Below are 15,718 nucleotides of genomic sequence, written 5' to 3' on the forward strand. Positions count from 1 at the left end.
CTGTTTCCATTCGGCTCACAGCTTTCTGACTCAACTGCTGCAGGCTAAGATGATCATAGCATGTGGGGTGCTGGGGTTCTTAAACCAGGGGAACACAGTGCTCTGCTCACTGATCTAGTCTGTTGGGGCTAAAAACCAGCCCACATCTGCGGGGCCACACAGTCTCATTGAGGAGGCAGGCTGGTGGTACTGGGAGCATCTTTGTGAGGGAGCCCTAGCCTCACCAACCTGGGTCATAAGCCCAGAGGCTTCTCATGGTTTTTTTTTTGGAGTGGGCATTGGGTCACAACTGGTGGTGTCAGGGCTTACTGTTGGCTCTGGGCTCAGGCAGGAATCATGCCTGGTGACGCTCAGGGGACCATATGGGATGCCAGTGACTGAACCCAGGCTGCATATGCAAGGCAAATGCTCTCCTTGCTGTATTATCATTCTGGCCCCCTCATTTATCTTTTGATTTGATTTGATTTATTTTTGGGTTTTTTTTTTTTTGGGTCACATCCGGCAGCGCTCAGGGGTTCCTCCTGGCTCTACACTCAGAAATCACTCCTGGCAGGCTCGGGGGACCATATAAGGGATGCTGGGATTTGAACCACTGTCCTTCTGCATGCAAGACAAATGCCCTATCTCCATGCTATCTCTCCACCCCGCCCCTTTTTTAATTTTTGAAGGGACATACCTGGTGAGGGTTCAGGGTACACTCATGCTTCTGTGCTCAGAGATCACACCTGGAGGGCCTTTGAGGTGCTGGGGGTTAAATCTACATTGGCTGTGCACAAGGCAAAAACACCCTGCCTGTCCCAGCATTGCTTAGGCCTAGTCCTATTATCATTATTTTTAGGTTTGGGCCACACCCAGAGGCGCTCAGGGGTTACTCCTGGCTCTGTGCTCAGAAATTGCTCCTGGCAGTCTCAGGGACCATATGGGATGCCGGGGACTGAACCTGGCCCAGCTGCATGCAAGGCAAACGCCCTCCATTGTACTATCCCTCCAGCCCCTGTCCTAGTCCTATTATTTGAAACACACAAAAAAGAATCAAGACTCCTCTCTACTTCCCGTGACTTGGTGATGCAGCAACGCCCTCTCACCTACCTGTGTTGTCCAGCAGAATGATCATGTTGTTCCAGGCTAGGCTATGCCCCGGCTTCAGCATCGTGGCATTTCTCCAGGCATTCAGGGCGTCCACGTGCCGGTTCAGATCTGCATACTGAAAGCAAAGTGGTCGCCCCACATCAGGATGCCAGTCTCCCTGCTTCTGCATACCCATTCAGACCACTCCCAGCCTGGTAAAACCTGACTCGTTTCATGTTTAACACACTGTGAAATGACCACATTTATTCCCTTTTTGGTTCTGGTGTTTGGGCCAGAACCCAGTGGCCCAACACTACCCAGATCCTTCGTAGCTCTGTGCTCAAGGGACCATCGATGGTGCCAGGGAGCGAACCCTGGTTGGTTGCAGCTAAGCCAAGGGCCAAACAACCCGTCTAGTTAGTTCCACCCAAGGCAGGAGCCATTGTTGAACAAACTGGACCCCGCCACTAGGCTAAAAGTACACGTGGTAAGAACTGTTGAAGCTGGGGGCCAGAGAGTTAGTACAGCAAGCAGGGCAACTTGCTTTGCACACAGCCCATCTGGGTTCAATCCCTGGTATCCCATGTAATCCCCTGAGCCTGCCAGGAGTGATTCCTGAGTACAGAGCTAGGAGTCAGCCCTGGGCATAACAAGTATGATCCTCCTGTAAAAAAACAACATTGGGCCAGAGAGAGAGCATGGTGGTATGGCATTTGCCTTGCAGGCAGCCAACCAGGGATAGACCCAGGTTCTATCCCTAGTATCCTATATGATCCTCCTCCCAGCCTGCCAGGAAATATTTCTGAGCGCAGAGCCAGGAGTAACCCCAGAGCACTGCTGGGTGTGGCCTGGAAAAACAAAACAATAATCAAACATTGATCAGAGCTTAAGGCTCTTTCCTTTGGGTCTAGAATGTCTTTTCAAGAGACAAAAGGCACATTCTGACTTGCCTGGTGACCCACTAAGCAAATAGGTGACCTATTATGCAAGAGAAAAAAAGGCCAAATAAAGAACAGAAATGCTCATGAATAACCATCTCTGGAGGATGTGTAGGTGTTTCACATCAGAAACATTCAAGGAAGAGTCTGGGCTACCGGCCCTGCATGGTCTCTTACTGTTTACTGTTCTACTGATTTCTGGGCCAAAGCCCTCCAGCAAGTGACTAGCAACCAAGCCACGGAGATGAGGTCTGTGACACTGCCCAACACAACTTCATTCATGCACCACCCATGAACTCCTCTGGTCTTTCTTATTATTAAGACTATTGCAGGGGCCAGAGTGGTGGTGCAAGGGGTAAGGCATCTGCCTTGCCTGCGCTAGCCTAGAACGGACCATAGTTTGACCCCCCAGTATCTCCTAAGTTAGGAGCAATTTCTGAGCACATAGCCAGGAGTAACCCCTGAGCATCACCAGGTGTGCCCCTCCCCCCCCCAAAAAAAGACTATTGCCATTGCTTCTTTTACCATTGGGTAAAATGACTTTTGACTTTGAACCCTCTCCTTAGGATCTATACAAAGTGCAGCAGTTTAAGAGAAAGAGAGAAAGGGGCTTGGGTGAGAACTAGCCACACAGCAAAAGGTTAAACAACGTGAATATGACAGACCATCTTTTTTATCCTTGGCCTTCCCTGTTCTGCTGTGGTTGGGATTCTTTCTGCCAAGGACATTTCTTGGGCCCTTTGCCACTTGGCTTCCCTCCAACCAACTTCACACTTCCCTTCCTGCTCCCTGTCAGTCTCTGAAATGCCCACATGTCTCCTTGCACTGTCACACAAAGGAAATACGATCCTGGGCTGGAGCGATAGTATAGTGGGTAGGGCATCTGCCGTGCATGTGGGCCTCATGGGTTGGATCCCTGGCATCCCATATGGTCCCTCATGCCAGCCACGAGTGATTCTTGAGTGCAGAGCCAGGAGTAACCCCTAAGCACTGCCAGATGTCCCTCCCTCAACAAAAAAAAAAAAGGAAATACAATTCTTCCTTCAAGATCACAGCTCCTGAGCTTGTACCTTGTGGTGACCCTGAATAAAGGTCCTTTTCTGCATTCCCCATTTTTGGTTTAATTCCCTTATAGCACTAAGATTCACCACCTCCTCTTGTTGGCCCCCCCAGACTCACAGGGTTTCATGAGTTCTTTTTAATTTTCCATTTGTGCTTTTCTAGCAACTAGGCAACTCTCTGAAAAAAATTTCACTTTTGAGTCTTTCCTTCCCTGCAGTGCATTTGGATAGATACAATTAGTTCCTGCCAAAGAAATGGTTTCTCAAAAGGCTTGACACAAAGGACAGAGGGGAGGGTGCTTGCCTTTCACATGGCTAGCCTGGATTTGATCCCCAGCATCCTCTATGGTCCCTTGAGCATCGCTAGGAATGAGTCGTGAGTGCGGAGCTAGGAGTAACTTCTGAGCACATCAAGGTCTGGCCCAAAAATCAAACAGAAAAATATCCATGAGTTCTCAAAATCACTCTAGCCACAATTCCTGTCATTTATTTTTCTTGGGGGGAGGGGGCACACCTGGCAGCACTAGGGTTTACCCCTGGCTTTGTGCTCAGAAATGACTCCTGGGAGGCTCAGGGGACCATTTGGGAAACTGGGGATTGAACCCAGGTCTGTCATGTGCCTGGCAAGCAAGCGCCCTCCCTGCTATACTATCTCTCCGGCCCCTCCTGTCATTCTTTTAAGTGGGATATCCCTAGTGATCCAGCTCATCCTATTTCACCAGATAAAGAGTGTTCCCCCTTCTTTCTTATCAGGGTCCAGAGATATAAGCACACATTTCTGTCTCTCCCTCTTGAAGTGTAACTAAGGAGGTTTTTTGTTATTGTTTATTTTTTTTTAACAAAAAGAGACTTGAAGTCAGTAAATTCCCCTGACTTGCCAATGTATATGTGTGTTGCTTGACCTGCTGAAAGATTAAACTCTTTTTTTTTTTTTTTTTTTTTTTTTTTTTTGTGGTTTTTGGGTCACACCCGCAGTGCTCAGGGGTTATTCCTGGCTCCAGGCTCAGAAATTGCTCCTGGCAGGCACGGGGGACCATATGGGATGCTGGGATTTGAACCGATGACCTCCTGCATGAAAGGCAAACATCTTACCTCCATGCTATCTCTCCAGCCCCAGATTAAACTCTTAATGCAGTTAAGCTGCCAGGAGTGGGGATCTCTGGTAATTGGACAACAAAAGGGAACAGAATGGTTAAACAAGCAAGAAGTGTTGACAAAAGGAATTCAAGAGGGCAGCTCAGGGAGGCAAACTCTGACCAGGGACTCAGGCCAGGAAGAGCTCTGAGGGCATTTAGGGCTCAGAGGATCTCCCAAGTGAAAGGCGGGTCTGAGGGCTGGAGCGTGGGAGAGCGCCCTGGATTTCATAGTCTTCACCTTTGAGTGGAAGCCTTGTAAAAGGGGGTCAAGGAGCAGCTCTGATCTAGGTTCTGGAGCCCCATGCTGCTGTGGAAAACCAGCGAGGATGAGGTCAGGAGGGTGAAAATCTGGGGGCCAGAGTCAACCACAAGCAAGGCAGGTACCCTACTCACTGTGCTGTCACTCCGGCCCTACAGACACCCCTGACAGTGGCAGAGGGAAGGGGTTTGTCGGATGAGGATCAGTGCTGGAAGAAGGTAAAGTGATACGCAGTGATATGCTAAGATATCTTAGCAGTGATAGTATTCTTGTTTATTTTAAATTTTAGGCCACACTCGGTGATACCAGGAGTCACTCCTGGTTGTATCTGAAAGAATTACTCCTGGAAGGGCTGGGGAGACCATCTGGGATGCCAGAGATTGATGGATCAGTCAAGGCAAATACTCTACCCACTATTTCTACTTCTCTGATCCAAGTAATATTATTTTAAACCACAGTGCCTAAGTGGAAAAAAGAAAAAAGAAAAAAAAAATTCCTTCCATAAAGGTAGGCTGGGGACTGGGGCAGGGAGGGAAACTGGGGAAACTGGTAGAAGGATGGGTGCTGGAACATTATACCCCTGATATCCAATCATGAATAATTTGGTAACGTTACAATTCACAGTGACTCAATAAACATACAGTAAATAAAGCAGCAACCAGAAATGCACAATCCTTCCTGGCTTCTGTTGTTCCTCATTGCCCCCCCCCCCATGTGCCCCCTTTCTTGGTGACCGGGGCTACTCTTGGCTGAAATGCTTCAGAAATCCAAGTGCCCCTTGAAGCCATTGAAGCCATTTTTCTGTGGTGGCCACATCTGTTTCTCCCGAGCATCTGTCTGTGGTCAGAGACCCTAAGAGGGGTGAGTGAAAACGTCCTCTCTTCCCTCTGACAAGTGAAACGTTATTATGTTTTCACATAATTATTATTGTTAGATAATAATTTCATATTGTTATTATGTAAAACACCATCATTATTATTATTGGGGGGCATACCTGCCTCTGTGACAGATATTTTTCTTTTTTTTTCTTTGGTTTTTGGGCCACACCTGGCCACTCTCAAATTGACCCTGGCAGGCTCAGATGACCATATGGGATGCTGGGGATCGAACTCGCATTCATCCTAGGTTGGCTGCGTACAGGTAAACACTACCACTGTGCTATTACTCCGGGCCCAGTGACAGATATTTCTCTCTCTCTCTTCTCTCTTTTCTCTCTCTCTCTCTCTCTCTCTCTCTCTCTCTCTCTCTCTCTCTCTCTCTCTCTCTCTCTCTCTCTCTCTCTCTCTCTCTCTCTCTCCCCTCCCCCCCTTCTCTCCTTTTTAGACACTGTAGTTTGCATTACTGTTCCTGAAGGGGTATCCTGCCTATCCCTTTCCCTCCTTTCAGCACTCAGTTCTGGTCCAGAGTAATCATTTCCAACTCTCACTGTCACAGTGCTCCCTTCCCTGCATCCCCCACTCTCTGTGCCAACCTTCCTCCCATGGACTGGTTCTCCTGGCCCTCATCTCTATCGCCTTTAGGGATTATGACCACACTCTCTTTTGGGTTTACACCCCACTGATGAGCACATCCTTCTCTCCCATTCCTTTCCTTCTGACTCATGCTGGGCTTGATCCACTGTCATCCCCGTGTTCGGCTCCCGGAACACTCACCAGCCGCCCGAGGTTGTAGTAGCAATCCGGGTACTTCCTCCGGTGCTTGATGGCGGTGCGGTAACTGTGCTCGGCTGCTTCGAACCTCTTCAGGCTGTTCTGCACGATGCCCAAGTTCATCCATGCTGCGGCGAAGTCTGGCCTGGGATGAGCATTTTGCAAGCGGGTCAGCAGAGGGTCCACGGGGGGATGTGGCTTTATTTAGGGCATTATTCCTGAGCCCGCCAGGCAGCCAGTTCATTCCCCACCCCCAAGCAGCATCCATAGCCCCAAGGGAGCACCTGTGTGATCTTTGAGTGTGTGTGAGCACTGCCACATGGACACTATAGGACACTGCTATGGGTGGGGGGAGGCGGAGATGAGCTGAGTTCATAATTGGCAGGTGCAGGAGTAGAATTAAAACTAGGGACTAACAAGGGCTCCTGAGCACTGCTGGGGTGGCCCTGGGGTGGCCTTGAGCAGCTCAGTGGCATCCAATCATTGGGCCCAGTTGGTGAAATTATCACCGGGGAGAGAGACCTGGGAACAGCTTGGGAGGAAAAAAAATGAAGGTGGGGACAGAAAAAAAAAAAAAAAGCACCAAAGAATAAACATATTTGTTGCTGGGACCAAAACTATAATACAGCATGCCTTGTATGTGTCTGACCTAGGTTTGATCCCTGGCATCCCATATGGTCCCCTGAGCCTGCCAAGATGAATTCCTGAGTGCAGAGCCAGGAATAAACCCTGAGCACCACTGGATGTGACTTCAAAACCAAACTGAACAAAAACAAACAAACAAAACTGTTTATCATAACATGGTTCAGATTAGAAAACTGAACAGAAGCTTCTCAGCTTAATATATTCCCATCTGTTAATCTCTGCTTTCACTTGCTTGGAGAGTGCAGTTTCCTCCTTGAAGATGCCTGTAATGTCCTGGAGTGTTTTGCCTATGTGCTGTTCTATATATCTTATGGTTTTGGGGCTGATATCGAGGTCTTTAATCCATTTGGATTTTACCTTTGTACATGATGTTAGCTGGGGGTCTAAGTTTAATTTTTTGCAAGTGGCTATCCAATTGTGCCAACACCACTTGTTGAAGAGGCTTTCCCTGCTCCATTTAGGATTTCCTGCTCCTTTATCAAAAATTAGGTGGTTGTATCTCTGGGGAACATTTTCTGAGTATTCAAGCCTATTCCACTGATCTGAGGACCTATCCTTATTCCAATACCATGCTGTTTTGATAACTGTTGCTTTGTAGTACAGTTTAAAGTTGGGGAAAGTAATTCCTCCCATATTCTTTTTCCCAATGATTGCTTTAGCTATTCGAGGGTGTTTATTGTTCCAAATGAATTTCAAAAGTGTCTGATCCACTTCTTTGAAGAATGTCATGGGTATCTTTAGAGGGATGGCATTAAATCTGTATAATGCCTTGGGGAGTATTGACATTTTGATGATGTTAATCCTGCCAATCCATGAGCAGGGTATGCGTTTCCATTTCCGTGTGTCCTCTCTTATTTCTTGGAGCAGAGTTTTATAGTTTTCTTTGTATAGGTCCTTCACATATTTAGTCAAGTTGATTCCAAGATACTTGAGTTTGTGTGGCACTATTGTGAATGGGGTTGTTTTCACCTCAAAGGAAATAGTGCCCAGGATACAAGAGCCACCCACTGAGTGGGAGAAACTATTCACCCAATACCCATCAGATAAGGGGCTAATCTCCAAAATATACAAGGCACTGACAGAACTTTACAAGAAAAAAACATCTAACCCCATCAAAAAATGGGGAGAAGAAATGAACAGACACTTTGACAAAGAAGAAATACACATGGCCAAAAGACACATGAAAAAATGTTCCACATCACTAATCATCAGGGAGATGCAAATCAAAACAACGATGAGATACCACCTCACACCCCAGAGAATGGCACACATCACAAAGAATGAGAATAAACAGTGTTGGCGGGGATGTGGAGAGAAAGGAACTCTTATCCACTGCTGGTGGGAATGCTGTCTAGTTCAACCTTTATGGAAAGCGATATGGAGATTCCTCCAAAAACTGGAAATCGAGCTCCCATACGATCCAGCTATACCACTCCTAGGAATATACCCTAGGAACACAAAAATACAATACAAAAACCCCTTCCTTACACCTATATTCATTGCAGCTCTATTTACCATAGCAAGACTCTGGAAACAACCAAGATGCCCTTCAACAGACGAATGGCTAAAGAAACTGTGGTACATATACACAATGGAATATTATGCAGCTGTCAGGAGAGATGAAGTCATGAAATTTTCCTATACATGGATATACATGGAATCTATTATGCTGAGTGAAATAAGTCAGAGAGAGAGAGAAAAACGCAGAATGGTCTCACTCATCTATGGGTTTTAAGAAAAATGAAAGACACCCTTGTAATAATAATTTTCAGACACAAAAGAGAAAAGAGCTGGAAGTTCCAGCTCACCTCAGGAAGCTCACCACAAAGAGTGATGAGTTTAGTTAGGGAAATAACTACATTTTGAACTGTCCTAATAATGAGAATGTATGAGGAAAATGGAGAGCCTGTCTAGAGTACAGGCGGGGGTCGGGTGGGGTGAAGGGAGAATTGGGACATTGGTGATGGCAATGTTGCACTGGTGATGGGTGGTGTTCTTTACATGACTGAAACCCAAACACAATCATGTATGTAATTAAGGTGTTTAAATAAATTAAAAAAAAAAAAAAGAAAACTGAACAGAAGAGCAGTTGAATCCAAATGTATGTGCTGTGTAATATTCATGGAAAAAAGCTAGATGGATCCATGAGATTAGCTCCAGACAATATGGGATGCCAAGGATTGAATCCGGGTCAGCCACAGGCAAGGCCAGAGCCAAACCCCCTGTACTATATTTCTGGCTTCTCAATTTACTTTTATTTATTTATTTTTTTTTTGGTTTTTGGGTCATACCCGGTGGTACTCAGGAGTTAGTTACTCCCGTCTCTGCATTCAGAAATCGCTCCTGACAGGCTCAGGAATCATAGGAGATGCCAGGATTTGAACCACCATCCGTCCTGGATTGGCTACGTGCAAGACAAATGTCCTACCACTGTGCTATCTCTCCTTCCCTTCTCAATTTACCTTTTATTTTATTTTATTTTTTTGTTTTTTTTTCGGCACACCCGTTTGATGCTCAGGAGTTACTCCTGGCTAAGTGCTCAGAAATCGCTCCTGGCTTGGGTGGACCATATGGGACGCCGGGAGATCGAACCTCGGTCCTTCCTTGGCTAGCGCCACTTCACCCTCAATTTACCTTTTAAAAGAATTTTTGGGATACTCTTTTTGAGCCACACCCAGCAGTGCTCAGGTGTTATTCCTGGGTCTATGCTCAGAAATTTTACCTGGCAGGATCAGGGGACCACATGGGATGAAATGCTGGAGATCGAACCGGGGTTAGCTACATGAAAGGCAAATGTCCTACCTGCTATGCTATCACTCTGCCCCCCCCCTTTTGTTTTTGGGCCACAACCAGCGACGCTCAGGGGTTCCTCCTGGCTATGCACTCAGAAATTGCTCCTGGCTTGGGGGACCATATAGGACGCCTTACCACTTGCCCCACTGCTCAGGCCCTACTTTGTTGGTTTTGATTTCGAGTCACATCAAGGCTGCTTACAGTTTATACCTGGTTCAGCACTCAGGGATCACTTTTGGCAGCGGTTGGGGGGACTCTACAGGATGCCGGGGGTCGAACGTGGGTCAGCCAGGTGTAGGACAAGTGCCTTATTTGCTGCTGTACTATCAGTTCCAGCCCCTGAAAAGATTCTTTAACAGGAGAAAAAAAAGAGGGCCCTAGCGATAGCACAGCAGTAGGGCATTTGCCTTGCATGCAATTGACCTAGGACAGATCTGGGTTCAATCCCCGGCATTCCATATGGTTTCCCAGGCCAGGAGTGATTTCTGAGTGTATATCCAGGAGTAACCCCTAAGTGTCACCAGGTGTGGCCCCCCAAAGAAACAGGAGAAAAATGCAAAGTCCTTTCTTTATCACCAGCATAACAGAGAGGCTGTGCATGAGGTTGGAGAGATAAGAGGAGTGGAAGGCAGTCAACCTACTTCAAATCCCCTCACTCTAACCAACCCTGAGTCCCACTGGCATATGTCTGTCTGTCCCTCTGTCCATCCAACAAACATCAAACAGAAATGGGGCTTACTGGATCTGCACAGCCAGTGAGAGCAGCTCCTCGGCTTCCTGCAGCTCATTCCTTTCTTTGAGGATGTTCCCCAGGTTATTCATGGCGTGCACGTACTTGGGGTTTAACCTGCGTTGAGACAGGGGCAGGGTGGGTGTTCTAGTGGTCAGACTCTCAGGGAGGCGCAAACAATCTGAGTCTGTGGGGGTCACTTCAGAAAACTGGGTCAGACAGACACATGCCTCCCTCTGACACTGACCCCCAGGATCATGGCTGGGAAGCGCCCAGGACAATGGATCATTTTCCGAACTGGTCCTTGAGCGGGCAGGTCACAGTGTTTAGAGACCCAGACAGACCACAGGAGCTTATCTGCTCCATGCCTGGGTGGGAGGGAGCAGGGGACACTTGCCTTAAAGGGGTCCCCAACTCTTGCATACCTCACGGCCTCCCGGTAGTAGCGGATGGCAGCTGTCTGATTGCCTTTGTCAGCCAGGTTTTTGCCAACATTGTAGTGAACCTGGAAACAGAGATAAGAATGTAGTTGGGGGGCCCGGAGAGATAGCACAGCGGCATTTGCCTTGCAAGCAGCCAATCCAGGACCAAAGGTGGTTGGTTCGAATCCTGGTGTCCCATATGGTCCCCCGTGCATGCCTGCCAGGAGCTATTTCTGAGCAGACAGCCAGGAGTAACCCCTGAGCAATGCCGGGTGTGGCCCAAAAACCAAAACAAAAAAGAATGTAGTTGGGACTGAGCCAAAGCACAGTTGAGCAGGACATTAGGCTCAAAACCCAGCTAACCTGGTTTTGATCCCTGACATACCATAAGGTTCTCCAAGCACTGCCAGAAGTGCAGAGTGCAGAGTGCAGAGTGAGAAGTAAGCCTGAGCACCACCAGGTGTGGCCCCCAAATAAAAACAAGGTGGATAGGAACCATCACTTCAAAGGGAAGCCAAAGGGATATTAAAACTGAACCCCAGGGGCCAGAGACATAGTACAGCGGTAGGGCATTTTGCCTTGCACACAGCGGATCCAAGGCAAATGATGGTCCGATTCCCAGCATCCAATCTGGACCACTGAGCCTGCCCAAAGCAATTTCTGAGCGCCAAGCCAGGAGTAACCCCTGAGCGTCTCCGAGTGTGACCCAAAAACAAAAACAAAAAACCCTGAACCCCAGATCCACGAAAATCTTCACTAAAACCTGCAGAAACAACTCTCTGACTCCACCTCCCTGTAGGAGAAAATTCCCAACCAGGGAGGGGCAGACAGGTGTGGGGTGGACCCACTGCCCAAAGCTGAAGGAAGGTGTTTAAGTCAGGAACATGCAAAGGGACAGGAAGATGACCAGGCTTAAAGGTGACCAGCCTGAAGGTGACTTGGTTTGGCAGCTCTCAAGGCTCACCCCTCCCCACTGTCCAGGGCAGGAGCCGCACAGCAGGGAATGGGGGGCTGGCCGTGTGAGTGGAAGGATGTCCGTATGTTTGCAGACACACCTACACACACGCCCCAGACACACATGTCCACATAATGCACTTGCTTGCACACATGTCCACACCCACACATGTACTAACATGCTCACATTCATATGCACACATATACATATGCCTGCGTGCAGAAATGCACACCTGCACAAAATTCGTCTACATGCATTCCCCACATGCACCCCATTCTGTAGCCTGGTTCCATGATATTCCATTCTGCCTCATGCCCACAAAACCTCCTTCCTGCCAGAATAACAGAAGGACCCTTCCTGTGCCATTGCACTTTGTGTCAACCCAGATACATTTCCAAATTCATGTTTCTCCCCGTAAGAGGTGATAGAACTGTTAGAGGGAGGCTCCACCAGGCTCTGTGCTCAGGAGATTCTCTCCACAGTGCTCAGGAAGCCATGAGGTGCCAGAGATCTAAGCCAGATCCCCTGCACAGGAAGATGCTTTGCATGAACTCAGCCCACTGAGCTAAACTTCTTTACCAATGACAAGGGTGACACCCCACAGAGAAACCTACGGCCTTCTGGAGGGACTCAGGATGGGTCAAGAGGATTGACCTGTGCTTGGAACATTTACTTGGGAAGTTGGGCCACACCCATCAGTACTAAGGACTTACTCCTGGCTCTGTGCTCAGAAGTCATAGTATTTTCTTTACTTTTTTTTTTTTTTTAGTTTTTGGGCCATACCTGGCGTTGCTCAGGGGTTACTCCTTGCTTGCACTCAGAAATTGCTCCTGGCAGGTTTGGGGGACCATATGACATGCTGGGATCAAACCCAGGACCGCCCATTCTGGGTCTTCATCGTACAAGGCGAATTCCTTACCACTATGCTATCACTCCGCTCCATAAGTATTTTCTTTTAAAAATTCTTTTATTTAGGGGCTGGAGAGATAGCATGGAGGTAAGGCGTTTGCCTTTCATGCAAGAGGTCATCGGTTCGAATCCCAGCGTCCCATATGGTCCCCCGTGCCTGCCAGGAGCAATTTCTGAGCATGGAGCCAGGAGTAACCCCTGAGCACTGCCAGGAGTGACCCAAAAACCACAAAAAAAAAAAAAAAAAAAATTCTTTTATTTATTTTTTTGGGAGGTCACCACCAGTGACGCTCAGGGTTTACTCCAGACTCTGCACTCAGGAACTACTCATAGTGGTGCTTGGGGATATGGGATGCTGGGAATCAAACCTATATCAGGCACGTGCAAGGCAAACATTCTCCCACTGTGCTATAGTTCCAGCCCCACAAGTATTTTCTTTTTTTGGTTGTGGGCCACACCTGGCAGCACTCAGGGGTTACTCCTGGCTATCTGCTCAGAAATTGCTCCTGGCAGGCTTGGGGGACCATATGGGATACCAGGAATAGAACCCAGGTCACCAAGTTGGCTACATGCAAGGCAAATGACCTACCACTGTGCTATCCTTCCTTCCTTCCTTCCTTCCTTCCTTCCTTCCTTCCTTCCTTCCTTCCTTTCTCCCTTCCTTCCTCCCTTCCTCCCTCCCTCCCTCCCTCCCTCCTTCCTTCCTTCCTTCCTTCCTTCCTCCCTCCCTCCCTCCCTCCCCCTCTCTTACCTCCCTCCCTCCCTTCCTTCCTGCCTCCCTCCCTTCCTTCCTGCCTTCCTTCTTTCCTTCCTTCCTTCCTTCCTTCCTTCCTTCCTTCCTTCCTTCCTTCCTTCCTTCCTTCCTTCCTTCCTTCCTTCCTTCCTTCCTTCCTTCCTTCCTTCCTTCCTTCCTTCCTTCCTTCCTTCCTTCCTTCCTTCCTTCCTTCCTTCCTTCCTTCCTTGGGGGACCATATGGGATACCGGGAATAGAACCCAGGGTGGCTACATGCAAGGCAAATGACCTACCACTGTGCTATCTTTCCTTCCTCCCTCCCTCCCTCCCTCCCTCCCTTCCTTCCTTACAGGGGACCATATGGGACACTGGGATTCGAACCAACCAATTTAGGTCCTATATCGGATATTTGCAAGGCAAATGCTGCTGTGCTATCTCTCCAGCCCCACAAGTGTTTTATTAATGGAGAAAACTGCAAGCAGGAAGGTATCTCCCCTGTCTTACTCTGGACTTGTTACTCTTTCTCCTGTCCTAAGAATGAAAGACTCTAGAGGCACCACCTGGGGGCTGTAAGGGTCCCAGAAAACAAAACAGCCAGCATCTCAGATGCCAACACCACCGGCCACGCCTTGGCTCCACCTAGTCCCTTGGTAGGAGAAATTTCCAGTTCTCGAGAAAGAGTTCACACCAACAGTCCAATAGTCCTGCATGACAGAGGGAGCCTTTTCTATTAGATACCTACAATGCTGAGGCCACAAGACTCGGGGAGAAAGAGATGGAGGTGTAGAAATGCAGGTTGCAGGGCCACAGTGATAGCACAGAGGTAGGGTATTTGCCTTGCCTGTGGCGACCCGGGACGGATACAGGTTCAATCCCCGGCACCCCACATGGTCCCCTGAGCCTGCTAGGAGTGATTTATGAGTACAGAGCCAGGAGTAATCCCTAAGCATTGCTGGGTGTGGCCAAAATACCACCCCTCCCCAAATAAAAAGAAATTCAGGTTGCATGGACTTCAATGGAATGAGTTCAAAATCGAATGCAGGGGCCAAAGACAGAAGCACTTGCCTTGCATGCAGCCAATCCTGGTTTGAATCCTCAGGAAATAGCTGGTGTGTGGTTGTGTATGTGTGTGTGTGTGTGTGTGTGTGGTGTATGTGTGTGTGTTTGTGTGTGTGTCTGTCCTGCCATGGAGCCAGGAACGGTCCCTGAGCACTGCCAGGTGTGGCCCAACCCTACCACCCTCTCCCTACTGCCACCCCATCAAAGGAAGCCGCTGTCCAAGGCAAGCAGTCCACAGTTAAGAACCAGCAAATGGGTCTCCCTAGAGGCACATTATCTTTGGCTTATCTGGATCAGGATTTGAGGAGAAAACTGCTGTTCAGATGATGCCCCATACGATGAAACAAAATCCCCTGCCAAGCAACTCTTTTAAAACATGGCTTCTAGAACAATGCATGTGTGCGCGTTTGCTTCCAGAGAACAGACAAGCCTTCAAGAGCCAGTTTATTCTTGAGCCTCCCCTTGAGTTTTGTGGCTCCACACGCAGAGGCAATAAAACCTGCTTAAAAACTGCTGGATCTCAGGACATGAATATGCAAATGAGAAGCAAATAAAGCCGAGGCCGCTGCCAGGAAAGGTCCTTTTGCTCTCTAGCTGCCTCTTCCCCAAATGGTCTGCCCTTGTTTGAGATTAAAATGTTTCAGACACAGTCAAATCCTCTAATCCACCCCGATCCCTCCTTAAGGATGCAGTGCTCACTGTGGGGTAGCATTCTTTCCATGATTAAAGGAGTTTGAAAAAAGGAGTTTGGAGACACAGTGCATGCAAAACGTATTTCCTAGACGGGAGGTAAGGGTTTGGTCCCTAGCACCACACGACTCCCTTAGCACTGTAGGGAGTAGGTAGGAGTCCAGAGCTGGGAGTAACTTCCTACCCTTCTACAGTACCATCTCCCTTTTTTTTTTTTTTTTTATTTTGTGGGGAAGGGGATACAAAGAATTTAGTAATGTCTCTCATCCTCTCATCTGCTAGGAAGTGCAATGGAGTCTGGAGACACAGAAAGGAAAACAACCGCTCATGTAAATAGAAATTGGTACCTGGACAGCAGGCTAACAGGATTTTTTTTTTTTTTTTTTTTTTTTGGTTTTTGGGTCACACCTGGCAGTGCTCAGGGGTTATTCCTGGCTCCAGGCTCAGAAATTGCTCCTGGCAGGCACAGGGGACCATATGGGGCGCCGGGATTCGAACCGATGACCTCCTGCATGAAAGGCAAACGCCTTACCTCCATGCTATCTCTCCGGCCCCCAGGCTAACAGGATTTACTCTCCATCTGGCTCAGTGGCTCCCTGAATAAAGCACTATGGGTAATTCCCAGGCAGACCTGGCAGACCCAAGCAAGCTTTTTTCATCTTTTCAGAAAC

At 48.2% G+C, this 15,718-nt stretch overlaps 1 protein-coding gene across 1 annotated transcript in view; it reads right to left on the reverse strand.

Annotated features, from left to right (window-relative positions):
• Positions 1 to 15,718, reverse strand: part of TMTC4 (transmembrane O-mannosyltransferase targeting cadherins 4) — a 47,919-nt gene that overhangs the window by 7,470 nt on the left and 24,731 nt on the right. Inside the window, exons 12-15 of the mRNA XM_049778615.1 lie at positions 10,705 to 10,784; positions 10,289 to 10,396; positions 6,115 to 6,256; positions 1,090 to 1,204 (exon numbers count right to left, since the gene is read on the reverse strand). Of these exons, the coding sequence (XP_049634572.1) occupies positions 1,090 to 1,204; positions 6,115 to 6,256; positions 10,289 to 10,396; positions 10,705 to 10,784 (445 nt within the window). The remainder of the gene's footprint in view (positions 1 to 1,089; positions 1,205 to 6,114; positions 6,257 to 10,288; positions 10,397 to 10,704; positions 10,785 to 15,718) is intronic.

This window comes from Suncus etruscus, chromosome 8, assembly GCF_024139225.1.
Source record: "Suncus etruscus isolate mSunEtr1 chromosome 8, mSunEtr1.pri.cur, whole genome shotgun sequence".
NCBI lineage: Eukaryota > Metazoa > Chordata > Mammalia > Eulipotyphla > Soricidae > Suncus > Suncus etruscus.